At 33.9% G+C, this 27297-nt stretch overlaps 1 protein-coding gene across 1 annotated transcript in view; it reads left to right on the top strand.

Annotated features, from left to right (window-relative positions):
- MAP3K2 (mitogen-activated protein kinase kinase kinase 2) overlaps positions 1–21347 on the top strand; it is a 41685-nt gene extending 20338 nt beyond the window's left edge. The window contains exons 7-16 of the mRNA XM_004694878.2: positions 1028–1158; positions 2043–2122; positions 3656–3723; positions 4374–4466; positions 5109–5315; positions 6731–6879; positions 7495–7626; positions 10967–11096; positions 14891–15068; positions 16362–21347. Coding sequence (XP_004694935.1) covers positions 1028–1158; positions 2043–2122; positions 3656–3723; positions 4374–4466; positions 5109–5315; positions 6731–6879; positions 7495–7626; positions 10967–11096; positions 14891–15068; positions 16362–16587 — 1394 coding nt within the window. The 3' untranslated portion in view covers positions 16588–21347. The remainder of the gene's footprint in view (positions 1–1027; positions 1159–2042; positions 2123–3655; positions 3724–4373; positions 4467–5108; positions 5316–6730; positions 6880–7494; positions 7627–10966; positions 11097–14890; positions 15069–16361) is intronic.
- The last annotated feature ends 5950 nt before the right edge of the window (positions 21348–27297 follow it).

The raw sequence follows: 27297 nt of genomic DNA, 5'->3' as shown, positions 1-27297 counted from the left end.
GAAGTAGGAAGATGAAATTTTTATAACCCTTTTTACTCCTTATCTCCTTTTAGTAATGAGTAAAACAGTGCATATGTAAGGAACGAAAATATAAGTGGCAAAGAGTTAGTATAGAAAATTATCTCTGTTATACACTTCTCTTGGTAATCATTTGGTTCTCTCTCTCCTTATTTTATCTCCAGCAAATGTTGGTATACAACAGTTCCTTTACATAAGGCAAAACTTTTTTTTTCTCCTTTAAATTTGATAAAAATTTAACTTCCCCATTTTTTATTTTTATTTTATTTTATTATTTTTTTAAAGATTTATTTATTTGTGCATACAGAACTGGGGTACAGGCCAGAGGCTCAGGGGCGGTGAGAAGCTTCACCAGAGACAGAGTGGGGAGCAGAACAGGCAGATCTACGAAGTACACTGCTGAGGGAAGCAGCGGGCGGGTCAGGAGAGGTCTGGCTCGCCATGTGGTCTCCTCCGGGCAGGCGGCAGGCGGGAATCGAATTCTTGCGGAAGTGGCTTCAGATTCTCAGTGCTGTGCTTTAACCCGCTGCGCCACCAGGGAGGGCCTCCCCATTTTTTATTTTAAAAAATTAGGAGGAATGGGGAGAAACTGTTAATTAAACATAGCATCATTTCTGTAGAATCAAGTAAAATTAGATTTATAGTCTCATAAGAAATGATGCAATTGATTAGATATACTATTAGATTCCCTCATTTTCTAAACTGTGAAGAAATTTAAATTCCAGGAGTGTATCTTGAAAGAAAGCCTGATTTTTAAGTGCCTAAGAATAAAGCCCGGGATTCCAAATTTATTAAGCTCTAATATGAATTAAATGACCAAGGAAACAGGTTTCTGGCGATTGTATAACTTTTTCAAAGATAGACAACTGGTATAACTAGAACTGGGGTTTGAACTGAGGTCTGACTCTACATTTAGTACCAGTAATTTTGTAGATTTTTTGTATGTATAGTTAATTAAAATTTAGTTCCCTGCTGATATTTATAAAATCATTTAACTTTTCCTCTTGAGGTTCCACTAGTAGAGACAGAAGCTCCCCTCCGCCAGGTTACATTCCAGATGAATTACACCAGGTTGCCCGGAATGGGTCATTTACCAGTATCAATAGTGAAGGAGAATTCATTCCAGAGAGCATGGACCAAGTAAGCAAAAGTTGATTTTTACTTTATGTTAAGGGCTGTTATCAGGTTTGTGTGGTTTGGCAGGTTTATCAAGGATGTGTATGTGTTTACTCTTTCCTAATTCCATACTGTGCTTGTTAAGTGAACTCAATAGTAAAAGGTGAAGGAAAAGAAAATGTGTGGGTGCATTTATACATAATGAAAGTTGTAATAAGACTAATATTTTTTACATTGCTTATTTGTAAATGGATAAATGTGGTTTGTATTAATGTTCATATTTTTACATTAATATTTAAAAGATAGAGTAAAACTTCAGATAATTAACTTGGTGAAACTGAGGTTTGTCAACTTTCTAAATATTTAAACTTTTTGAAAGTTTTATAGTATTGAAGTGATTTTATGGAATTGTTGTTATTTTCTTAACATTACATTGGTTGCTTAAACTATTGCAGGAATTTATATTTTCTGATAACATAGCAGCCATGATGCCTTTTGTCTTGGTTCTTGAGTTTTTGGTAAGGAAAACCATGTGAAATATTTCAGTTTTGATTTTACTGACAAACTATAGAGAAATAGTTTTTTCTCTTAGGAAATTTTGAAGTTGTATGTGTTTTTTTTACTTTATGTGTAGTTTGTGTGTAGGGGACAATTACATTTAAAACATTTAAAAAATAAATAATATTAGGAGTGATTGCTATTGATAGTGGGTTTCTTTTAAGGGTACTGAAAGTGTCCTAAGTTTGTAGTGAGGATAGTATGACTCTCAGTGTACTAAAAATCACTTAACTGTATGCTTTATTTTATGTTATGTCTCAACAAAATATATCTCAACAAAACTGTTATTTAAAAAAGCCAGTAACTTATGATGTCTTATAGAACCATAATGGAAATCTTTGTTTTTCTAGATGCTGGATCCATTATCTTTAAGCAGCCCAGAAAATTCTGGCTCAGGAAGTTGTCCATCCCTTGATAGTCCTTTGGATGGGTAATGTTGATTATGGTTTTGTTTTAATATATGTAGATAAATGTAACATGTGAATTACCAACTTTTTGTGTGTTACATTCAGGGGATACTTGTCTATGCTTATGGCAAGTGAGTATTTTTTTTTTTTATAGTTTGGACAGTTGCCTTTATATGGGCTCTGTATCTTTGTAAGCTAAAATGAAAGCTGACTATACTATTTTCACGTAACAAAAGTATAAGAAGGAATTTCTTATTAAAATTGTGTGATTGAAGATAAATGCAAACTTAGAATTTATGTACATTTACTTTTACAACTGTTGGTGAAATTGTAGCATTTCTTGAATTGCTTCATCTGTTGAGAATTATATTCATTTGGGGACCAAATTATAAATAAGTAGCTTACTCAGTATGTTTGCTGTCATTTAAAATTTATTGCTTTTATTCTGTGAAGTGATTGTTCAGGAATATAAGTGGAGACAAATTGTGTTGTGAATATTTTGTTTTAAGTGCTCCCTCTTGATTCTAATAGAACAGTGCTCATCTGGGACTGCTTTATACAAGCAAATTTTGAAAATATAGTTAATGTTGTCTAGGTATAGATGCTTAATTTTCTGTTATCTGCATACATGAAGCCATTTTCTGTCCAGTCTACCTCTTAATTTATAAGAAAGTCAGGGAAATACTGAAAGTAGTGAGAGAGCTATATAATTGAGTACATAATATTTGAAAGACATGTCCTGAGCACTTTCCATATACCTATCTAAATACATATACGTACACACTCTCATTTTCTCTTAGTGATTTTGAAATTATTATTTTCTTTTTATATGGAATCACTTAATAAAAGTGATTTGCCAAGGTTGTTACATTGCTAATTACCAAAACTCTATGATTCCAAAATGTATAACTTACAACTGTACTCTTTCGATTAATTTTATTTGTTTTAGACATTTACAAAAAAAATTGCAATAACATCAGTGATCAACACCTGTACTCCCCCTATTGCTGGGAGGAAAACCTACATATAGTTAAGTCTCAAAGGAAAATCAACACATTATCATGAGGTACCCAGTAGCCAGAAATAATTATTGGCTAGTGGTAAAGAAATTGACATGCCAGTATATCAATGTAAATATATATATTTATAATTACCCTGCAAAAACATAAGAAATGAAATAACTGCATTAAACAATTATTCTCTCATTCATTCACTTTTTCTCTACCTATGAAATTATCCCTATAGTCACAAGGACAAATGAGTGAAAGGACTTTGTAGCAAATAACATGAATTAATTTTTAAAGCCAGGCTTTTTGCCTGCAAGTACAAATTAAGTGCTTCAAATGGACTTTCTCTTTTTTAAAATTACATTAACATTTCAAAGTGAATTCATTTATAGGGAGGTAGGCAGGTAGGTAAATTAGATACATATACCTATCTAAATACATATACATACACACTCTCATTTCTATGTCTAAAAAAATATTTAAAATACAAATATTTTTCTCATGTGTAATTTACATAGTATTAATTAACTTGCCTTTTTGTACTTTTAGAGAGAGTTATCCAAAATCACGAATGCCTAGGGCACAGAGCAATCCAGATAATCATCAGGAATTTTCAGGTTAGAAAATGCATATTCTAAATGTTTAAATATTTCTCATTGACTACTGTTTTGATTGGATGCAAGAGGGGTTTTTTTTTTAATCTAAAATCTGTTCCTACTTTTGGGCATCTATCCAAAGATCATAAAAGCATTAATGCAAAAAGCTGTATCCTCTACAGTGTTTATTGCAGCACTATTTACAATAACTAGAACATGGAGGCAGCCTAATTACCCATCAGTAGGCAATTAGATCATGAAGATGTGGTATATTCATGCTGTGGAAAACTATACAGCCATTAGGAAAGATGAAATGATACTATTTACAGCAAAATGGAGGGAGTTTGAAGTAATTATATGTAATAAAGCATGTCACAATGATAAAAACAAATATTGGACATTTACATTTATATAACACACTATGAGACAAGAGTTTTTACTCTGAAAAATCATCATGTATTTTTTATGTTTTTCAAGCAAAAATGTGTCAAGACTTTTCCAATAACTCAATAGTTACCAGTAAACATTAATAAACTGTGAGGGCTCTGAGGAAAAGGGACAAAGGGCTATAACAGATGGTAGAGGAGGTAAAAGTAAATTTGTAAATGTGTTTTCATCATTAAAAATACTGACTTTTTAATAACATTTAATTTCTTATGTGTCTTAAATAGACTATGATAACCCCATATTTGAAAAATTTGGTAAAGGAGGAACGTATCCAAGAAGGTATCACATTTCATATCACCATCAAGACTACAATGATGGTATGTATCTGGCAATTAGGACATAACTGTTAATAATCTCAAAATAAAAATGAATTAAAAAAATTCATATTGATACCACTAGAAGTAAATTTGTTCTTGAATCACTTGTTAAAATTTTTTAAACAAAATTGCATCATCACAGATAACATCTTAGCTTTGTGCCAGCTGTCTCACTATTTAGAATGGTATGAATTCAAAATTTAATTTCTTGATGCTAGCATTTGCATGTGCATCATCTGTTTAAGGAAAAAATATTGTCAATAAATCCAAATTTTTTAATGTTTAAATCATTATTGGAAATAATAGAATTTTTCCCTCTCTTATTCAAATACAAGGGTGTTTTATTCTGTGATTTTGTGTGAGTTTACATAAGAGCTTATTTGAATTTGTATTCAGATCCTGTTTCTCCCCCCCCCCTTTTCATATCTGCTTTTATCTTTTCTTTGTATTTTTGCATGGTTCAGTGTTAACAAGGATATATTTATGAGCTCTTTAAACAATTACTGCTAAAATCATTGTGATTTTAGTTTCTTAGTCTAGTCACAGGACAAATTTCTGTTCCATGTGTTACAAGTTATAAATACTTTCGATTGCACCATGCTATAAAAGATATAAGATAATTCTGTTTGCATTTTTTTTTAGGTCGTAAAACTTTTCCAAGAGCTAGAAGAACCCAGGGGACCAGCTTCCGGTCTCCTGTGAGTTTCAGTCCTACTGATCACTCCTTAAGCACTAGTAGTGGAAGCAGTATCTTTACCCCAGAGTTTGATGATAGTCGAATCAGAAGAAGGGGAAGTGACATAGACAATCCTACTTTGACTGTAATGGACATCAGTCCTCCCAGCCGCTGTAAGTAATAGAAATTGGCACTGTGAGATGTATAGCAGATCGAACCTTTGCAGGCTTTATAATATTAAGAGGAATAAATACCAAGCCTGTCCTATGAATGAGACCGCCTTCTCAAAAGAGGTAAAGATGGTATTTCTAAAGGTGGCTGGAGTGTCAGTGCTTGCTATTATTCCTAACTACTTTATAATGCTGTCCTTGGATAAATTTATAAAAATTCATTCAGTTATTCATTCCAGATAGATTTTTGAATACCTAATGTTGAGATTTCAAACATGACCTCTAAGCTAAAGTCTAGCAGGGAGAATGATGTATGCAGAAATAATTATAATGTAGCAGTTAATCTAGATCTTGAATATAAGTAGAAATTCACCAGTGATGAAAAGTGACATGTGCAAGAGACCATGGCATGTTCAAAAAATGAGGAATAGTTTATTTTTGTCTGAAGTGGTAGATAACTTATTTGAAACAGTGGGAACAGGACTAGAATGGTTATGAAGGCCAGATTATGAAGTATTTGGACTTAATATTAAGTGAGCAGTACATACAAAACATTATGTTCAAAATCTTTATTGAAGCTTGTAGTGCTTATGTATTTTACTTTTACATGTCTGACCTCATACTACATTGCTGTTAATTTTTGCTTTATCTTTTAAGTGTTTAAAAATAAGAGTTTCTTTTATTTATATCTGTATTTACCTCTGTAGATCTTTGTTTATGTAGATCAAGACTATGAAGTATAAATTACTTTTGCCTGAAGGAAATTAAATTGCATTTAATTTTTTTTTTGATTCTTCCATTCTGCTTTGTTTGCTTTTTTGAAAGGGTTTTTATTTCTCTATTCTTGAAAGATATATTTTCTGGGCAGTTTTTTTTTTTTAATTCTTTGAGCACTTTGAAACTATTCTTGCTTACCCTCTGCTTTATATGCCATCTGAATAGAAGTCTGTTCTTTCTTATCTCTCTGCCTCTGTATGCTTTTTACTTATAGCTGCTTTCAAGATTTTTTCTTGTTAGAATGTGAGTGATATTCTTTCCAACTTTCATCATAATAGAAATTATTACAAATATTTCTGCAAAAGATTAGAAGACAGTGTGCATATTATGACCAGTGCTATCTTAGATTGAGTGAAAGGTGTTATTACATTTGTAATCAGAAAAAAATACCAGTAGTACTGGAAAAAAAATTTATGGGGTTATGAACCATGTGTGGGTTTAGAATTCTTAAAAAATTGGGTAAAGAAAAAAATTTTGAAAGATGATATTATTTGGGTGAGTTACTATGTAATTTGGGTGTTCAAGACTTTCTTATCCAAGAATAGTCCATTAGGGATGTCATTAATTCATTATACTCATTTAGTCCTTCACCATTTATATGACATCTGACTATTCCATTTTAAGAAAATGTTCCTTTTTAGCACCTCGTGCTCCCACCAACTGGAGACTGGGTAAACTGCTTGGCCAGGGAGCATTTGGCAGGGTCTACCTCTGTTATGATGTTGATACAGGAAGAGAATTGGCTGTTAAGCAAGTTCAGTTTGACCCTGATAGCCCTGAAACCAGCAAGGTAAGAATCACCGCACAAGTTACTTTGTCATATGATAAGCATTTTTACTATATTTTTAATATAACAGAGAATATTTTGTTTTCCCTTTAATATAAATTATTGGCAAAAATTTTTAACTATTCATTAACTTTGTATTATGATATTCCTCTTTCAGTATTATTACAGTCCTCTGATTTAGTGTTTAACATATTGTCCAGAACTACTATAAAAGTTACTGTTTAGAAATTTCAAAATGGGAACCTCCCTGGTGACAACAAGGGGTTAAGTCTCAGCACTATGAAGCTATTGGCAGCCACTGCATCACAAGTTTGATCCCCAACCAGGATGCTAACCACATGGCATAGCAGATCTCTCCTGTCTTGCCTGCCACTCCTTTCAGCAGTATATTTCAGTCAGTACAGCTATTCTGTTCCTTACTTTGTCTCTGGTGAATCCTCTCACCCTCCCTGAACCACTGGCCTACACCCCAGCTCCTGTATGAATAAATGAATGAAATTTTAAAATGTTTATTCAGAAACATTTCAGAATGAAATCACCTTGTTGGTTAATGAAGTTCAAAGCTTTTGCTTTTACTAGCAATGCTATAGAGACTTAACAATGAGTTCTATCTTTCAGGAAGTAAATGCACTTGAGTGTGAAATTCAGTTGTTGAAAAACTTGCTGCATGAGCGAATTGTTCAGTATTATGGCTGTCTGAGGGATCCCCAGGAAAAAACACTTTCCATATTTATGGAATATATGCCAGGGGTAAGTTAGTAACATTCTTTGAAGAACAGTAAAACTTTGATTATAAAATTTTAACCCTAGATAAGAACATTTGGAATAGGTTTAATTTAGAGTTGAGTAATAAAAAATTTATTTTTTATTTTCTATCTTTGTGTTTTCAAACTCATTTTTAAAAATGCTAAACTCTGCTAAAAGAGGTTGTATATACATTATATCAGTCCATATGTAGGTTCTTGAAATAGCATAGAAATATCCATAATAAGAGGGAATGTAAACCATGATCTAGTCTAGAACCACAGTGTACATTTAACTATTTTGTCCCTTTATTCCTCTTTTAATCTAGAATGGTTATTTTTACATGGCATAGATGTGGCAAAGAGTCTTAAGTAGTTGTTCTTTCTGTTAACCATCTTGCACAGAGATGTCTCAGATTACTAAATGGTGTTTATTCTTTTATACTCTATATACTGTAAACCCCAAGTTAGATAAGTCTAAAATTGAGATTAAAATTTAGTTTTTGTTAGAATGTACTATAGATGATGCTGTGGTACTTCATATTGCTTTCATCAGGACATGTAGTTTCTTGTTATTCCACTGTTAATGATGCTAAGATTTACTTACATTAGGGTGATCAACAACCTGATTACTCCATTGTTTTTAATTCCTAAATACTAGGAGATAATCTTAGTTAGAGCAGTGACACACAAATATAAATACCAAGGTTTTTTTTCAACCATCCACCTAATGATTTTGATACAGATTGATAGTAATTGCCTGAGTCAGTAATTTCCTCAGGAGTCGCAAAATGTGGTTTGCAAACTCTCTTATTCCTTCTATGTTATTTTTAGTATTTGTAGAGTAATGACTTTCATTATTTAAAAATACACGCATTTTCATAATTTAATATGTACTCTACATTAAAGGATTGGATCTTTGGATCTTTAAGGGAGTAGCCTATTAGAATACTATATAAAATGTACATGATTGTATTTTAAGCATGTGGATCAGTGAAATTGTGGCTCACTATCCCATAGTAGATAGCCACATAATAGAAGAGCCACCGTAAAACCTTGTTTTTCCCTATTGTGAATATTTGTTTACAGTGATAACATTGTTACTTTTCTTTGCAACTTTTTTATTTTTTCAAGGAGTCTTTTGGCAATGTAAGTTGGTTTAAAAAAGAATACCTTTGGAGAAAATGTTAGTGCAATATCCTAAAAACTAGAAAAGACTTTGACTTGGTAATTTCATAGAAATTTATTCTACAGAAGTAATCCAAAGGAAGGAAAAAGCTGTGTATATTTATTTTACTGCTATTTGTGATAAGAAGTAAATGGAAAGTGCCCACAATGGAAGTAAATATGCTGGCATTTTCTTAAAGATAACATATGTTAAAAATTAAAATTATGAAAGCCATACACACACACACACACATGTATATATCAAGGTTAGAGGAAGTATCTTAAAAAGAGAAAAAAATAATATGCAATATATTTAATTGTTATGATATTCAAAAATAATTTATTTAAATAAAGACAGAAGACACTTAGAAAAATGAAAATGTCTTATATTGAGTTTGGGATTGATTTTTTTAATTCAGATTTCCTTACTTTTCATACTATAAGAATTTAAAATAGGAAATAGTTATGCATAAGGGTGATTAAATCCAGACTGTTGAAGATCAAACTAGTTAAAATGTTTAATTGGTTTGAACTGTTTTGTCACAAGTGGAGATGGATAATCTTTATATATTTAATTTATTAGGTTATGTTTCTCATTTAGCTACCTTTGACTTTTTAAAGGCAGTGATCACCTTCAAAGCCTCAGTTGTCATTTCTTGAATTTGAAAAGCTTATTACTAAACTAGTAATAGTTCACTAAGTCTTAAGTGAATTATAAATATTGCAAGCCCATGGCCTACATGGGGTAGATATATATGTTCTACATCACTGACTTGTGAATGATGCTATTTAATATCCCTCATTAAATTTCATATAATGGACCCTTTTATGCTCTAGCTTCAGGGTTTGCCAAAATCATTCCATTCTACAGCTTTTTCAAACATAATGTTCCATTCCTTATTTCAGACTAGAAAATTTCAGACTAGAACCAAAGCTTTTATTTTCAGTACTAGCATTAGCAGTTGATTTCTCTGTTAATGTTACACAAACACACACACATCATTTTTAGCTGGCACAGTGCATCCCAATCTATTCCAGTTGTTCACACTGAGAAAGATAATATTTTTATGGTATGTCAGGGTAACCAGACTATACCAGTGGAGCTATTAGTAGCCATAGGTTACTGGCCTAGAGGCCAGTTCAGAGGGTCTTAAATTTCCTCATTCATTGGCTGCCTTCAAGTATTTGGGTGCTTTGTGTTTGGAAAACTCAGTTCTAGCTGTTTTATTTTATTACTACTATTACAGCAATAAGTAGACTGAACAAGCAGGCCACATTAAATTATAGGAGGGTGGTTTACGGGGTTCACTAATTACCTAAGGCTTTCCACCTGTATTTGCAAGTTTTCATCAGCAGAACTGCATCTTACAGTCCCTTCAAGAATTGCTCATGCACAGAAGAAAAAGCAAAGGTAAAATCTAAGGGTCAACAGTTTACAAAAGCATGAAGTTTACCAAAATTTAAGGAGAGGCAGAATATGTTTGGATTTATTACTTGTTTAAAAGAAAATATTTTGCCCCTCTGGAAGCAGTTTATTTGTATCTTAAGTGTGATTATTCATCAGAATTGCACATTGGAATTAGTAAAGATGCTTTTTCAAAATTGAAATGCCAGAATATTACCTCAGACTGATTTAACATTTTCTAAGAGGGCACCTTATCTTCCCTTAAAAAGCAATTAAGAAAATTTGAAATTCCTTTCTAATATATCCTCTCCTGTCTTGAACTGGAATGCTGAAAGTAGGGAAATTTTTAAGATCTCATACATGTTCTTATTTTCTAATCTTATTCTTCTGAGAAGTAAATTAGAAGGTATAATAAAATGCTTAAAAAAAGAATAAGAACAAAATAAAATAAAATTTAAGATGGATAGATATAAAAGAACAAAATAAAAAAATACATTCAGGACAAAAAAGTAATATAAAAGTACTGGAAAAAAATTTAAAAACTTGGTTGCAAGGAATAGGAGATAGTAAGAACCATGATAATCATAGAAGCAAATTTTTTTCAAAAAAAGTTTCAAGAGTTTCCTTTAGTTGTGACACATAGTCTTCCTCAGAATTTTTGTGTTAAATCAGGTTGAATATAATATCCTTACCGAAAATTTCTGTGCTCATTTTAATTTAAAGATTTAATAGTTTTTTTCATTTCAAGTTGTACCATGGTTTTCTTCTATCTCAGAGTTCAATTAAGGACCAATTAAAAGCTTATGGAGCTCTTACTGAGAATGTGACTAGGAAATATACCCGTCAGATTCTGGAGGGCGTCCATTATTTGCACAGTAATATGATTGTTCATAGAGATATCAAAGGTAAGTAATGAGGTATCTTTTACTTTTAATACATAGTTTCTTTCAGTGAATGTGAGTGAAACAAGTGATATGATTAGAAATTTGATATTTAATATACCTACCTTTAAAAGATTATATGAAAACTGTTTTGCTTTCTTGCTGACTTGGTCAATGTTCAGACTATTCCTGATTCCTCTATAAATGGAAAACTCCCCTGTGGGGTTTACAGAATCAATACAGTTCAAATGAGCATTAGGCCATGCTTTCATTTAGAGAGCATAGGCACTAGAAAAATATAGAATATACATGATTGTAGGGGCTATGACTCCAGATGGCCTGATAAGAATTTGGACTTTATCAACATCACTGTGTGACCTTGGACAAAACATTTGTTCTTTTTGTATGCCTTAGTTATTTATTTTTGTTAAAGATTTATTTATGCTTACAGAACTGGGGTACAGGCCATAGGTATGGTGGGTGAGAGTATTCACCAGAGACAGAGTAGGGAGCAGAACAGGCAGATCTACTGAAATACACTGCTGAGGGGAGCAGCAGGCGGGTCAGGAGAGGTCTGCCACGCCATGTGGGTCAGCTCCCTTACGGGAGATCGAACTCTAGTTGCAGTGGCTTCGAAGAGCTTCGTAATATGGTGCTTTAACCCTTATTACTTATTTTTAAGAGGGTGGTAATAGTATCTAACACATAGGATTTTTTTTTTAAAGATTTATTTATTTATGCATACAGAACTGGGGTACAGGCCAGAGATGTGGAGGGTGAGAGGCTTCACTAGAGACAGAGTGGGGAGCAGAATAGGCAGATCGACGAAGTACACTGCTGAGGGGAGCAGCGGGCGTGTCAGGAGAGGTCTGCCGCACCATGTGGTCACCTCCGGGGCAGGCGGGAGTCGAACTCATGCAGAAGCCGTCTTAGATTCTCAGTGCTGTGCTTTAACCCGCTGCGCCACCAGGGAGGGCCTAACACATAGGATTTTTATGAGGATTGAATGGCAGTATATGTAGCGTACTTAAAACAGTACCTGGTATCTAAAAAGCACTAAAAAATTGGCAACAATGATGACTACTTTGTGTTGAGGTCATATTTAAAATCATGGGAGTGGAAGTCATCACCTAGGAGAGGAAAAAAAGAGAAGGGAGCCCAAAACATGGCTTTCATGAACTTCAACTAAGTTAAGCTCACTTTTAAAAACTAAAACTCTTTTCAGTGATCAAATACATAAAGTAAAAGCATAAAGTGAGACAAAAGCAAAAGTTGATATATAAAATTTGAAAGTGCTTAAGACTCTCAACTGTAAAGGATAACTGGAGACCTGAGTCTATAAAACCTGGGTTGTGACCCCAATTCTAAAGATCATTTTATTCATCCAATAAGAAGCAGAATAAATAATTATATGCCCTGAAACAGATCATATGAACTAGAATGGAAGCCTGCTCTAAGTCTGATAAAATAGTGACATGGCTTATATTAAGGAAAAGAGAAATAGGAACCTTTCTTCATTTCATGATCTTTCCAATTTAGACAGACTTTGTTATCAAGTACAAAATCTGATAGCTAAAAGAAAATTATTCAATTATTAATTATCCTAACAGGAATAATCTCTTTACAAGTTAGCCTTTCTGACATTGCAAGAAAGTGATATATCATTGTGGTAAAATGAGGAAGTTGGGTGCAAGCTTATTTAACAGCATTTATAGGGCAAATATAAAAGGAAGATGTCAAATTAGATATGTAGTAGGGTTTTAAGTTTCTAAAATAAAAGTATGACTTAGAAGAAAGATTTCCATGTGATTAATCAACTACATTTTCTTGTGCATCTTTACTTCTTTTGTATTTCTCAAAAAAATTTTTTAGAGATTTATTTATATGTAGAGAACTGGGGTACAGGCCAGAGGTGCAGGGGCGGTGAGAGGATTCATCAGAGACAGGCAGACTGACAAAGTACATTGCTGAGGGGAGCAGCGGGCAGGTCAGGAGAGGTCTGCTGCGCCATGTGTGTCACCTCCGGGGCAGGGATCGAACTCATGCTGAAATGGCTTTAGCTTCTTAGTGCTGTGCTTTAATCTGCTGTGCCACCAGGGAGGGCCCTATTTCTCAAATTTTTCACTGGTGCATTATTTAAATGGTGAAGGGGAAGGAAAGTTTGTAATGAAACTTAGGCTAAAAGCTAATTGGTTGTTGCCAGGAAACCAACTCATTTCATAATAGGGTTCCTTAATTCAGCCTTTCTATTATGAATATACCATTAATGACCAAATGAAATGATAGAATAAAACTTATTTTCTATAGGAGAAGATAAGTTAAAAAGAACTTTTCACTATGAAAACTTATCTTCTATAGAAATGTAAAGTAAATTGCTCTTGTTATACAATATATAGAGTATTTTTGTACACAATATATTTTGGCTAACAAATGAAGAAGGAATGATAGAACAGTATCATTCTGTAACCAATAAACTAATAGATACAAATAGTAAACATTAACAGTTCCTGACAACTAAAACAGTCTAGCTTTACCTGCTTCCTGTTTATAGAATAAATCATCTTTGAAGCAGTTTTGCTAAGATACAATGTGTATATATGTATATTGATTTAGCTGCTGATTCAGTTACTGAATATATATGTTTCTATATAGGACAGATGTACATATAAAATGACCCTTTTCGAAGGAGTTATAGCAAAATCTAGACCACAAGAAAACTACAGGCAAGCAACTTCAATTCTTTATAAATTTCAGAGGATAATAAGAGATTAGAAGTAACTTTAGGCCAGTAAAGATTTAACTGATAATAAGTCTCAATGTATGGACTTTCCTTGGACTCTTGACTTTTTTTAATTATAAAAAACACTGAATATATTTAATAATTTAAGGAGTTATTATCCATCCTCATAGGTGTGATAAGAGTCCTTATCTTTTAAAGATATATACTGAGCTATTTATTGATCATGATGTCTTGAATTTGCATCAAGTAATATGAGCGGGAAAGAAGGAGTGGCTGCAAATGTGGTTGGGGAGATTGTCTAGATGACTGTTGGCACTGGGTTATGGGTACGTATTTGTTATCCTGTCTGCTTTTGTGTGTTTGAAGTCTCCTTAGTAACTTACATTTAACATATACAAAATAGAATTTTCAAAAACTAGAAAGCTATACTGAGAACCTGGCTATGTATTTCCTTCTCAACTGCTCTTGCAGTAGGGCAATAGCTTAGTGACCCTTGCTAGAAGACAGCTCTCCCTGTCTGTGGGCTGACTAAGGCTGTTCCTTCTTAACTCAAAGCTGACTTGTTTATTGTTCTCCCTTGGTTAAATATTTTAGAGGTAGTGACTTTTTTGACAGAATCTTTCCTTAAGTATGATGATGGGACATGTTAAACAGGCAGTCCCTGATTTAGAACATCACTGGCTATGGCATACTTTAGTGTATGGCACAGTGAACTTATCTTGAGCCCTCCCTAGGGGAGAGAATTTGGAGAGCCCTTATTGTCTAGGTTGGGCAATTTTCTTGGGACAAAAAGACAAATGCAGAAGCTCACAGTGGAGATAGTTGATGTTCTCTCCAGCCTGTAATACAGATTTCCCCCTCACTTTCTCTAAACATTCAGTGTTCACGCGGTGCATATTTAATGAGCACTGCCTGAGTGACTGGCATTATGCCAGTACTACTCAGAAAATGAAAAGCAGCCTCATTTTGGAGACAGATTGAAGAATCTACAAAGTAATTTTCCACCTTTTTTTTTGCTTGTTTTTGCAAACTACCACTCAGGTAACAAAATATGGATATAATTTTTCTTTTTTACCAGGTGCAAATATTCTGCGAGATTCAACAGGCAATGTCAAGTTAGGAGATTTTGGGGCCAGCAAACGACTTCAAACCATCTGTCTTTCGGGGACCGGAATGAAATCTGTCACAGGCACACCATACTGGATGAGCCCTGAAGTAATTAGTGGAGAAGGCTATGGCAGAAAAGCAGATATCTGGTAGGTACTGATGCGTTTGCTGAAAGCACCTACTTTCTTATTAGGTATTTCCACCCAGGAAATACCTAATACCTACTTTTGAAATAAAGTATCAGGGTTGCAAGGATTAGTATTTTAGTTAGGCCTTTTTGAGGCTTATAATTAACTAAATACTGTCTTTGAAATTATTTTTCATCCTCTAGGGGGGATTTTGTCTTAACCAAACTTCAGGTTAGAAAAAAACTTTGTTTTCTTACCCTGAAGAACTTTAAAAGTAATTCATCTCTATTGTTAGACTCTTATAATTCCATTTTGAATCTTTAATAACTTTAAGATAGACATAAAATGGCCATTTTCTGTTTGCCACCCAAAAAAAGGTTAATATTTGCTTTAGGTACCTAATGTTACATTAAAAGTAGTATATTCAGCTAATTAAAATGTGGGGTTAGAGAATTAAATATAACAAACAATGTTCTTTCCCTCACCATTTGAGTCCATTCTTAAATTGTTTATTTTCTTTCATTTTTATACAGATTTATGCCTGTAGTTTGAAATACAGATTTATATTATGTCAACCTTTAAAAATTATATATACATATATAGAGATAGATAGATAGTTGTATACATTGTTGTTTATTTTTGCTTTCTCTTTTCAGTTGTAGTCTCTATAAAATTCCTACCACCAATTCACCAGTGAACCATCACCATATTCCCTTGTGCTCTTCCTGCCCCTTGCTTTGATCCCTCTTGTACTCCTTCCCTTGCATTGTCTTTGATTTATAGCAGGCATAATGTTGCCTGCTAGTTTTGTTTTTTTATTATTTTTTTTTCCTGATCCCTTACTTGCTCCCCCTATATTCGCCCATAAGTGAAACCATCTCATATTTTCTTTTTCCTTCTGATTTATTTCACCAAGCACAGTCCTTTCCAGCTGTACCATGTTGCTGCAAATGGCATGAGTTTCTTTATTGATTGTTGAAAAATATTCCACTGTGTATATATACCTCATCTTCTTGATCTAGTCATCTGTTTTTGGGTGTTTGGGTTTCTGTAGCTTACCTATTGTAAAGAGTGCTGCAGTAAACGTAAGGGTATATGTATCCTTTTGAGTTAATGTTTTTATATAGTTACAACCTTTTGATGAAAGTATAAACTTGAAAGTCAAGTCATTTAAATATATATGGACTTTATGTCTCCTCATTTTGTAAGTAACTGGCTTTCTTTTGTGATCATATTGTTTGAATGATATATATATATATATATATATATATATATACACACATATATATATAAAATTTTTAAATTTCATTTTAGGAGTGTGGGCTGTACTGTGGTAGAAATGTTGACTGAAAAGCCTCCTTGGGCAGAATTTGAAGCTATGGCTGCCATCTTCAAAATCGCCACTCAGCCAACAAACCCAAAGCTGCCACCTCATGTCTCAGACTATACTCGAGATTTCCTCAAACGGATCTTCGTTGAGGCCAAACTGAGACCTTCAGCTGATGAACTCCTAAGGCACATGTTTGTGCACTATCACTAGCAGCCAGTAACCTCTCCTGTGCCTCTACCAGTCCCATCTCTTCCTTCACCTTCTCTCTGACTGCACTTTTCTTTTTTATAAAAAAAGAGAGATGGGGAGAAAAAGAGACAAGAGGGAAGTACTTCTCTTGATTCTTATTTAAATTTGCTTAATAATAGTAACCTAAATTTTTTATATTTTTTTCCCTTACAAGAACTTGAAACCTTTTTTTTTTTTTTTAATTTTTATAATATACTGATGTGGTTCAGAGAGATAAAGCACTTTAGTACATAGTCACTCTTTGTAGTATAAACAAATCATGTGGAATACCTAAAGATTGTAGAGTCTTTCCCTGTGTCACTGACAGATTGGTGGGGATGGAAAGACATGAAAAACAAGGAAAAGAAGATGATGTATAATTTGTAGTTTTTAGTAGTAGTATTTAAATTGATCCTCATTTGTAGGGTTGAGCCCTAACTTGAGTTTAGGGTAGGTACTCAATTTAAAGAATATGGGTTCCTTCTTATATCTGTATTCTTTAGATCTTAACTTCTGTCTACCAAGCTTTTTGCTCAGTAGGAATCTTGATAGAAAATATGAATTTTCAAGAGGTATGTTTGTTAATCCTACCAGTATAATAAGCAAATACACTATAATAGATCCATGTTACTGGAATCTGTAAACCTTGAGGGATAACTTTCTGCTTTAAAAAAGAACAAAAACAAAAACAAAAAAGGTATCTTAAAGCAGATATGGTAAACCAATAAGTAAATGCAAATTGAAAGACAAAAGGATGTTGTGTGAGCAAAAGAGACCACATTTGCCAATCAACAGAAATAATGGGGAAAAAAAGAACTATGTGTATTATGAGAAATGTTCTTGAACTGAGGGGGACTTCTCAAAATTAAGGGAAAGGAGAAATAATCAAAATCATGTACACAGTCTTTCTATTCTTACTTCCTGATTCCCCCATAGGTAGCATCTAGGAATTAAGAATTTAATTTGGAGTATCCATGTTTAAAGATCGTGTCATGAGATAAAACCATTGTTCTTGGAATAACAGAATATTATAGCACCTCAAAAGACAATTATGTGAAACTGGTTCTCTAGGGTAGCATGGGGATGATTTCACTTGGCTTTTGTCAATGCCTGCAGACATTTTTGGTTTTCCTGCTATGAGGATGCTGCTGACATCTAGTGGAGAGCGACCAGGATTACTGCTGAAAAAACTGCAATATACAAGGATAGCACCCCCTACTGCCCACAAAGAATTGCCCTGCCCAAAATGTCAGAAGTGCCAAAGCTGAAAAATCCTGTTGTGTAGCCCTAGTTGCAAAATGAAAACAGCCATTCACAAAGCAGGGTCCTTAGAAAAAGTAAATATCAGAGAGGAAGTGATATAATGCAATATGAGGGTTTTTACAAGAACAGATATACCTTTACTTCTAGTCAAAGGTGAATGATCACAACAAATAGCAGTCCTTTCCTTAAGCTGCACTTGCACCCAAATAACTAGTAACTTCAATTTTAGAAACATAATTTATTTTAAACATAAAGCCCTTTGAACTCAACCATCTGAATATACTTTTTCCTCAAAGCCAGTTCATAATTGTGGGAAAAGGAAGCATATTAAAGCAGAGTATTAACTACTTCATAGGAAGGTTAAAATCCCCAGGTATTTCTAGTATATTTCATTCATTAAGAGCAAGAGGCCATTGATGGAAAGTAGCAATTGGGAAAAACCCCAGTAGCTCTAATGGGATTGTGCTACTGAAAAACCTGAGTGATAGCAGTAATTTGACCGCTTGAGGTTTTTTCAGCATATTAAAGCAAGTGCTAAGTACTTTATTTTAAAGGTCTAGAAAATAGTAGTCTTCCTGGAGTCCCTAAATGTGAACCCTTTCATGAGATCCTTAAGGTACTTGGGTATTTTTATTTCCTATTAGGTATGCTTCAATATGGACTCTTTTAAAATACTTTGTTTTTTAAGTTAGGATAGATCTTGGTTTACTTTGTGAAGGTCCAATCTGGCATTCTCTATAGGGAATTTGAAATTCCACTAACTGGCCTGAAGAGAAGTCAAGCACAAATAGAGTTGTTAAAGCATCTATCAGAGGAAGCAGCTTGCAAAGAAAGAATGTGGATTCGTGGCCCCACCCCTAAGGAAATCTATTGCCAAACTTGTTTATAAATATATCCCCCAAGGATATGGATCTGTTATCATTTCCTTATCTTTTATGAGTGAGGGTATCTCTTCTGCTTGAGCAAGATGATGGTATTTAGGCCAGTGGGATTTTTCTTCATTTCTTTTGTCTTGTTTGATTCTGGATTTCCATTTGATTTTTTTTTTTTGGTCTGTCAGGGTAACTAGAAATGCAGAATATGAGACAAATGTTCTTTAGAGATAAATCTTGGGAGACTGTAAAACCCAAAGCAAAACTGCTTTTCAGCCTTTTTTTTTCCTCTTCTAATGCTATAGAAAATAAAATCACCTAAAAAAAATACTACTATAATAACTGCTGCAGAAGACCTTTGTTTTATAAGAAAAATATTATTAGCTATGGGAAAGTATTGTTCTTTATGTAAAGACTTTTAAAATAGGCTAATAGTTTAGAGAGTTATTATGTAAAATGTGGTGTGAATTTATTTGAAATGAGTTGTAAAGGTACCAAATACCATAATAAAAGTTAATATATTAAAAAACTACAAGAACAGAAAAGCTTGAAGTGGGTGGGGGTATGAAAGATCAAAAGGAAATTTAAAAAAGGAAATTTTGAAAGGAAATACCTTTATCAGGGACAGTTAAATATTAACACTCCAGTTTTTCTTTCTAATAATGGTGTGGACCTACAAACAAAATTTAAGCTTTTTAAGATGACTCTAAATGTATTTTGTTTTTTAAATGCATAATTGATTCTACTATAGTGTAATGTGTCTTTGATGAGGCTGGAAAATGACCAGACTGCTGACTTTGTGCCTTTAAAATGCATTCTGCTTTGAATAGTGGCAGATTTTTTGGTGCTGGAGAAGATTCACTAGCAGTCTTATGTGTGCTTTTCAGGAAATATCTTTCTACGTAGGCCTTGAGAGATTCAAAATAGCATGGCTTAGGCTCGGACCAAAATATAAGATCCTCTACATTGCAAACAAAGTGTGTTGAATAAAGGGATTGAAGAATACTATAATGGCTAGTAGATACTATGATGGCCGAAAATTCTTTGAACTGTCTACAGACTGAAATTTTCAATATGAATATCTTGAAAACTTTCCAAGTTTCCTCATTCATAAAACATGTTTCTAACTTGAAAAATGGTTAGAGACTACTACTGCCTTAGAAAGTTTTCAAAGTTACAGTCAGTAAATAATTTATGAAATTGAATTGTTAACAAATGTGCTGAAGTTAAAATTTATTTCCAAGTAAATTGGAGTGGCTATCACTTAAGAAAGTCTTTATGTTATTCCCTATAGAAACTACATTTAAAAGATGGAATTATTTCTTTAGCTTTTTGTTACTTCAGCTCATACAAATGTTGGGTCTGGTCTGTAGTATTCTGAGATACTAAGAAAGTCAAATCTGAATAGTTTATAGAAATTACCAAGCTTGAATGCAAAAGCTAAGATGTTTGCTAGATCCAGACTCCTTGACCCCTGGCAGAGTTCTGTGCCAATAATTTTATTTGGGGTCTGGAGACCAAATTTAATTATAACATCACCTGGTGTAAATTAAGTATAGCAGTGTAACAGTTTTTTGTTTTTTAAAAAATAGGATGAGTCTTTTTTATTTGTTTATTCAATAATTATGGCTTATTGTATCAGGTACTAAATTAACTTATCATTAAGGAGGTCATGTCTAGGAGGAAATATGAGCAAACTACTAATAGTAATTTGGGTAATCATTGGCTTGTATATACTAAAGTGTTATTCACATTAGAGATTAAAAAATTTCCAAATTGAAGGAAAGCCCACTAACCCATAAGACAGAGAGCCTCTCTTCTCAAGACTCTCTTAACCCTACTTGTCCAAGTGAAGGGGACATTTATCCCATAACATAGTGGGTTTTTTCCTGCTGTTTTTCTTTTTGAAGAAAAGAATATTTTCTTTTGGCCCTAATTGTTAAAATACCCAAAACATTTGATAGAAATTGAATTCTGTCAACAGGGTTATTTAAGTTTGGTCTTTGTTACAAATCAGATGTTCATATTTATTAGAGTTTTAAGATTAGTTAAATGTTAATGAAAAGAATATTGTTAATTTTTGGTCGTGCCTTTTTCTCTTTATGCCTTAATTTTATTTTATATCAAGAACAATTCATGTTGCCCACTGAAATGAAGGTTTTACCCAAATCAGTAGATTTTAAAAGTTCATTTGGCCTTAGACTGTGTATTGACTCTTAAATACTTGTTAATGTCAGTTTCCTCCTCTTCCCTTTTCTACCTCCTTTTTTTTTATGTTAGAAGAGAAACATTAACATTAATCTGTGATATACACACTTCAGTTTCTACTAGAAGTGAACTTCTAAGATAAGAGGTATTCTAATTCTGAAGAGACATAGAAAATTGTTTTTCAGGTTGAAAAATTTTGTCCGAATTCTTTGTATATCATGATTCAATTACGATTTATAGCAGAGCTAGAATGGTTATTTTTGCCCTGAGCTTGTTTAAATGGTTTACAAATGTTAAGGTCATGTGAGTTAGGGCAATGAACAAGAAATCCAGGGATAGTGAATTCTAATCCTTTCTAAGTAACATTTTGAGTAAACTCTAGCTTACTTTTCTGTGAAGTGTGTGTGTCTATATGTGGGTGTGGGTGTATGGGGGGGGGTGGTTGGGCAGGGTTGGGAAGGAAGAAAAGGTATGAATGTTTCATTATATTAGACTGTTCTTGGAAGAACAACTCAGAAGTGTATGACCTACTGATGATGGATGAGTGTAAACTGGCTTCTGCTAGGAAAGCCAGCACATTTTCTGCAAGTAGCTAGTAAAATGATTGTTTAACAAAGTATTTATTGTAAATTGCCAAGCTCTTGGTTGCTAAAAGTAGATTAAAATTGAACTTGTGTATATAATTGTGAGCATATGTATAAATCTTAAATAGTAATTGATTTTACATAGTTCTTTATGTAACTATGTAACTATAGACATAATCAAAACAAGCTTCCTTAGCTTACCAAGTATTCAAAATAAAATTATCTGATACCTCCTTTTGGTTGGCTAAGGAAGGCGTGCTGTGAAGCTATTGTTCCAACTTCATAGTTGTCTTTAGCTTTGCTTTGACTTCTGCCACCGTCTGGACAGTATGCAACAATAGGTGTAGGAGCATCAGGGCCCATTTTCTCTCTATACTTATTTGTCAGAATTGTAGTAATGGGCTCTCTGGAGAGTCTACATAATCATCTTTCAGTGATAGTGTGGTCATGGTTTAGTTTCAGAAAATCAAAGGAGGAGTCATAGCTCTAGTAAAGAAAAGAACAAAGTTTGTTTGTTGCTGTACACAGTTTCTTATATAATTCTTCCTGTTTTTCATAATTGTGCATTTAAATTTATAGCTATAACAATTTTTTGGTTAATAACTGCGAAGGCATTAAATCAGTGAGTACTATTATTCCTTATGCCTGATGACTTGTTTGTATTCACAGTCTATTATCAGAATCACTTTAAACCAAAGTTTTTATATTCCCAGCAAACATAGCCAAAATAATTAGCAGTTACTTCTGCCCACCTGTAAGCTAATTGTGTAAAAGCAGACACTAGTAGAATTTATATCTTTTAAGTAAAAGGTGCTCAGTGTTTGCATTTAGACATGTAGAATTTACTTCATCTATTAAGGAGCTATATAGATGTAACAAACTTGAGTTTGTATATGTGCCAATCCTAGTAACGTCACTTGACCATAGATATGTACATATACAATGGCATATGGTGCCTCAGGTTGGTGGTGTAATCTTCCTAGTATTTTGTTTGACATTTAGGAGCTTGTGTTTGACTTGAGGGGCATTTCAGGAAAGCTGTGAAGAAAAGGAAGTTATAGATTGCCATCTGATTTGTGCCATAAACATTTTGGAACATAAGGAATAATGAGCTCTTCAGTACACATGTAGAATTTGTCCCCCGATAAGGATTTCAGAGTCTCTTAATGCCATTAACAGTCAAGTTTGTGACTATACTGAAAAGCACTTTTGTGTTCACTTATTTATATATTTTTAGAATTTATTTTTTTAAAAGCTTGTGGTTAGAGGTGATATTTAGCATTACGTGGAGGGGACAGGTGTAACAAAATTACACCTTAAATTCTGTTAGATACAGAGGATCCAAATGGATTTGTCATATTTTCATTTTTTCCAAAGATATTTTTTCCACCTGGAGTAAGAAGGAAACATTTGAGTTGGAATGACTTATGGGCAAGAAAATGGGCCAAAATCTTGCAATATTCCCTGTCCATTTGAAGGTACAGTGTTTAAGGATAAGAGTACTTATTTTAAAACTATTGTTTATAATACAATCATAATTAGTAAGTGAAGGTTTACATTTTTTCTATTGCTGATGGTTCTAAAATTTGCTACCCTATGTTCTGAAATATTATAAATGAGTTAATACCAAAAATACTCCTAACGTCTGACATCTCTTACATTTCATATGGTTCTTCTTATTCAAATATCATTGTACATAAAAGTAAACATGGATAAATTTGAATATAAACTTTTCACTATTGCAATTTGTAGATTTACCCCTTGACCTAATGTACACTTTTAAATGTAGCCATTAAATTCCCTGCATTTAAGGTATTCATTTCTCTCTAAACATTTTTAATATCAGTTGAATGCTGGGCAATTTATAATTATATACAAAGGTGTTCTTTTCCTATCAAGTCTGACTTTTTTGCACATTTTTGGAAATGTTTAATTTGTACACTGATTTACTATTCCGACCAATAGTTGTTGATGAGTGCATGAACATCATGAATGGGTGCATTAAACTACTGTCTGTCTCTACATTTTAACTTTCAAGATGTAGCCATCAGTAACTGCACTGCTATTACTGATTCAAGTGAACCTTCTTGATTTTACAGAGTAAATTTACCTCTGGTTCTATCTTTGTTGAAGAACTCAGGAGTTCACCATCACTTTCTGGTTTTGTATGTATTCTAAAATCCATGACGAGGTTGAAAGTATGCTTGTAACTGTCTATCAGAGAGAGAGAATGTGTGTGTGTGTGTCTTTTTCTCTGTAGGCACATGTATATATCTCAGTAATTTCCTACTTTCTTTTCATTCCTACATTTTTATGAACTTGTTTTATAAGGGTACTGTTTAGTTAGAATAATTAAATATATATAAAAGCTTTCTGAGAGATTATTTACTATATGAATATATTTTCAGCTGGCTGATCAAAAGTATTTTTTTAATTTTGTTTTTAACCATTCAAAATGTATTTCCAGAATTGGATGCATATATTACTTAAATACCAATTAAAATACTCTTGCTAGGAGAAGCAATGAATTTCAAGAATTCTATGATGTGCAAATTCAGAGGAAAATAGATTAGAACAGCAGCAGCAACAGTTTGTCCACTAAAATAGCCCTTGAATTCTCAGAGCTATGAAAAAATGTGAATTAAATTGTCTTGAAGAGATGTCAAGTTTTTATATCTCCAGTTGTTGTTGGCCTGTCTTAGTGTTGTTGTTTTTTAAATATTTCTTTTATTCTATCCTAAAAGATTTCAATTTTCTCTTGTTCTTTTACTGGGCAAGGTCAGGCTACATTTATAAAAGAACACATTGACATTGTAATTCTCTGTAATGACTATAAATTGATTTAGAAATGTCCAAACATAATTGCTTTGTCTTTATACTGTACGGTGTATTTTAAGTAACTAGCAGAAAAAGAATTGGAAATCAAATTTCTAGTCTGACAATGTTACTGTACTGACGGAAGACCTTGTTTTTAATATGCGGTACCATGTAAAATTACTTGTGTTAGAAATAAAGTCCATTGTTGGAAGTTGAATAATATGTTACAAGGAGCCAATATGATTAGAAAAAAACTACCAGAAGCCAGATACAGTGTGATATGTGCCACATTTCATGCACATTTTGACTTTGTGTTGTTCATTTATAATTGTGCTTGTAAAAAATGTATAAAATTTCTGAGTTTTATACTTTTATGTATTTGTTTTTTCTTGCTGGTAAATAGCTTTTTTTTTTAAATGTAAAAGAAACCATGTTTATATTTTGTTAGTGATCAAAGACTTTGTTTATATGGAAATTTGTATATTGTTGGCACACATCTTTGTTTTGATTTATCGTGCATGAAGGCTTGCAATAATTAGCACAATGAAAATTGTTTTTTCTTACATGTTAGTTCATCTTTTGGAAGATTGTGGTGCAAAGGCTTACTCTAAGTAACCTGGACTAAGGAATGAACATAAATGAATGGCACTTTGAGTGTTAATAAAGCTGATATTTATTTCCACTGTGATTGGCTTGTCGTGATTTGTTCTTGGGCACAGGGAATTCACAGTTTTTTCTCTTTTGTCTAGGTTGATCACTTTCTAGGAGACCAAGCACAAACTAATCTAGAAATATTGACATAAACCTTTCCAGAATAGGGCCTTCCTGGTGGCACAAGGGGTAGAGATACAGTGCTATCAAGCTGTTGGCAGCCACTGCAGCATGGGTTCAATTCCCAGCCAGGGAACTAACACACATGGTGCAGCAGATCTCTCCTGTCTTGCCCATCTGACCCTCAACAGTGTATTTCAGTGGATCTCCCTGTTCTGCTCCCCACTCTTATATGGTAAAACCTCTTACCTCCTGCTCCTCTGGCCTGCATCCCAGTTTTGTATGATAAATTAAAAAAAAAAAACAACTTTCCAGAATGTAAGTATATAATGTCCTTCCCAACATGCTTTGTCATGTGTTGTGTTTTTTTTTAAAAGATTTATTTATTTATGCATACAGAACTGGGGTACAGGCCAGAGGTGCAGAGGCAGTGAGAGGATTCACCAGAGACAGAGTGGGGAGCAGAATAGGCCGACTGATGAAGTACACTGCTGAGGGGAGCAGTGGGCAGGTCAGCAGAGGTCTGCTGTGCCACGTGGGTCACCTCCGGGACAGGTGGGAATCGAACACATGCGGAAGTGGCTTTAGCTTCATAGTGCTGTGCCACCAGGGAGGGCCCTGTCATATATTTCATGACACTTTGATTTGCCAAATCGGTGTAATTAAAAATGAACCATACTTAGAATAGAAGGAAATCACTTAAATTAAGACCTTTGTATAATGGGGCAATGCAAGTTAAAATCCTCAGAAATTTCTGTATCTTCTGACCCAGCATTTCTATCTCTAGGAAGTAACCCTCTAGAAGTGGTTGCAATTGCGCTAAGGCATAGCTATTAAAAACCCCTACTGGGATCCAACAATAGTGGCTGTTATAATAGTACCAAAAACTGGATGGTATATAACAATGGAAATTTAGTGTCTTAGCTGGGAAGCTTAGGCCCCAAAAGAAAGTGTTAGCAGATGTCTAAAAACTGTAGGAAAATCCTTCCTGGCCCTTTCCTAATTTCTTGTAGCTGCAGGTATTCCTCCAGTCTTTGCCTCCTCTCTTCAGACTGTTCTGTGTATGTCTGTTCCTCTGTGTATTTTCTTTTTCTATAAGGATGCCAGCCCTATCAGATTAGGGCCCTCCTTAGTGACTTTACCTGTTTCCAAATAGTGCACATTCTGAAGTACTGGGATTAGGGCTTCAAAACACTTTTTGAGAGGGGTAAACAGTCTGCCTTATGGCCTCTAAAAACTCATATTCTTCCCTCGTGCAAGTCATATTCACTCCATTCCAACATCCCTAAAATCATTCCCAAATGTCATTTAAGTTATCCAAATAAGTTATGCCTAAGATTCATGCTGAAGAAAATTTCCATCTGTGAAACTTGAAGCTGTTCCAAAGTACAATACAATGGTAGGACAGGTGATACAGCAACAAACCACATCTCTCCCTTGCCTGGAGAGCAACATTCCTTCCCTCCTCTGAAGTTAGCAAACCGTGCTTTATATTTTTAACATCTTCTTTTCCTTTTCCTTGTGTTCCAAAGGCAAAAAACCTTACTTGAAAGCAAGGCCCAGGATGGAAACTTGTAAACATAATGTCAGAATTACCACCCCATGATGACGAAAACAAGTTGTCAACTAAATCACTAGATGCCTGTTGCAAGGATGGGCATGCTGACCCTTGTCCATGCTCTTTTTTTTTTTTTTAAAGATTTATTTATTTGTGCATACAGAACTGGGGTACAGGCCAGAGGCTCAGGGGCGGTGAGAGGCTTCACCAGAGACAGAGTGGGGAACAGAACAGGCAGATCGACGAAGTACACTGCTGAGGGGAGCAGCGGGCGGGTCAGGAGAGTTCCGCCACACCATGTGGTCACCTCCAGGGCAGGCGGGAATCGAACTCATGCAGAAGCGGCTCTAGATTCTCAGTGCTGTGCTTTAACCCGCTGCGCCACCAGGGAGGGCCTGTCCATGCTCTTTTAAATTCTAGTTAAATAACCCTATAATCCGATAGTGAGCAGGACAATGGTCTTTCAGACTCCAGTCCGCTGCCCTCATTTATTGACAAATTAAAAAGCTACTTTCCTTCTCCTCAAACTCTGTCCCTTTTATTGGCTAAGGGGAATTCCAGTGTCATAGGGAGACATTTCTATTCCAGAAGGCAGAAATTGGGAGGTAAAAGGAGAGTA

The sequence above is a fragment of the Condylura cristata genome, unplaced genomic scaffold (genome assembly GCF_000260355.1).
Source record: "Condylura cristata isolate star-nosed mole 26May11 unplaced genomic scaffold, ConCri1.0 scaffold00049, whole genome shotgun sequence".
Taxonomy (NCBI): Eukaryota; Metazoa; Chordata; class Mammalia; order Eulipotyphla; family Talpidae; genus Condylura; species Condylura cristata.
Note: the sequence above shows the minus strand (reverse complement) of the source record. Positions and strands in the feature narration are given on the sequence as shown.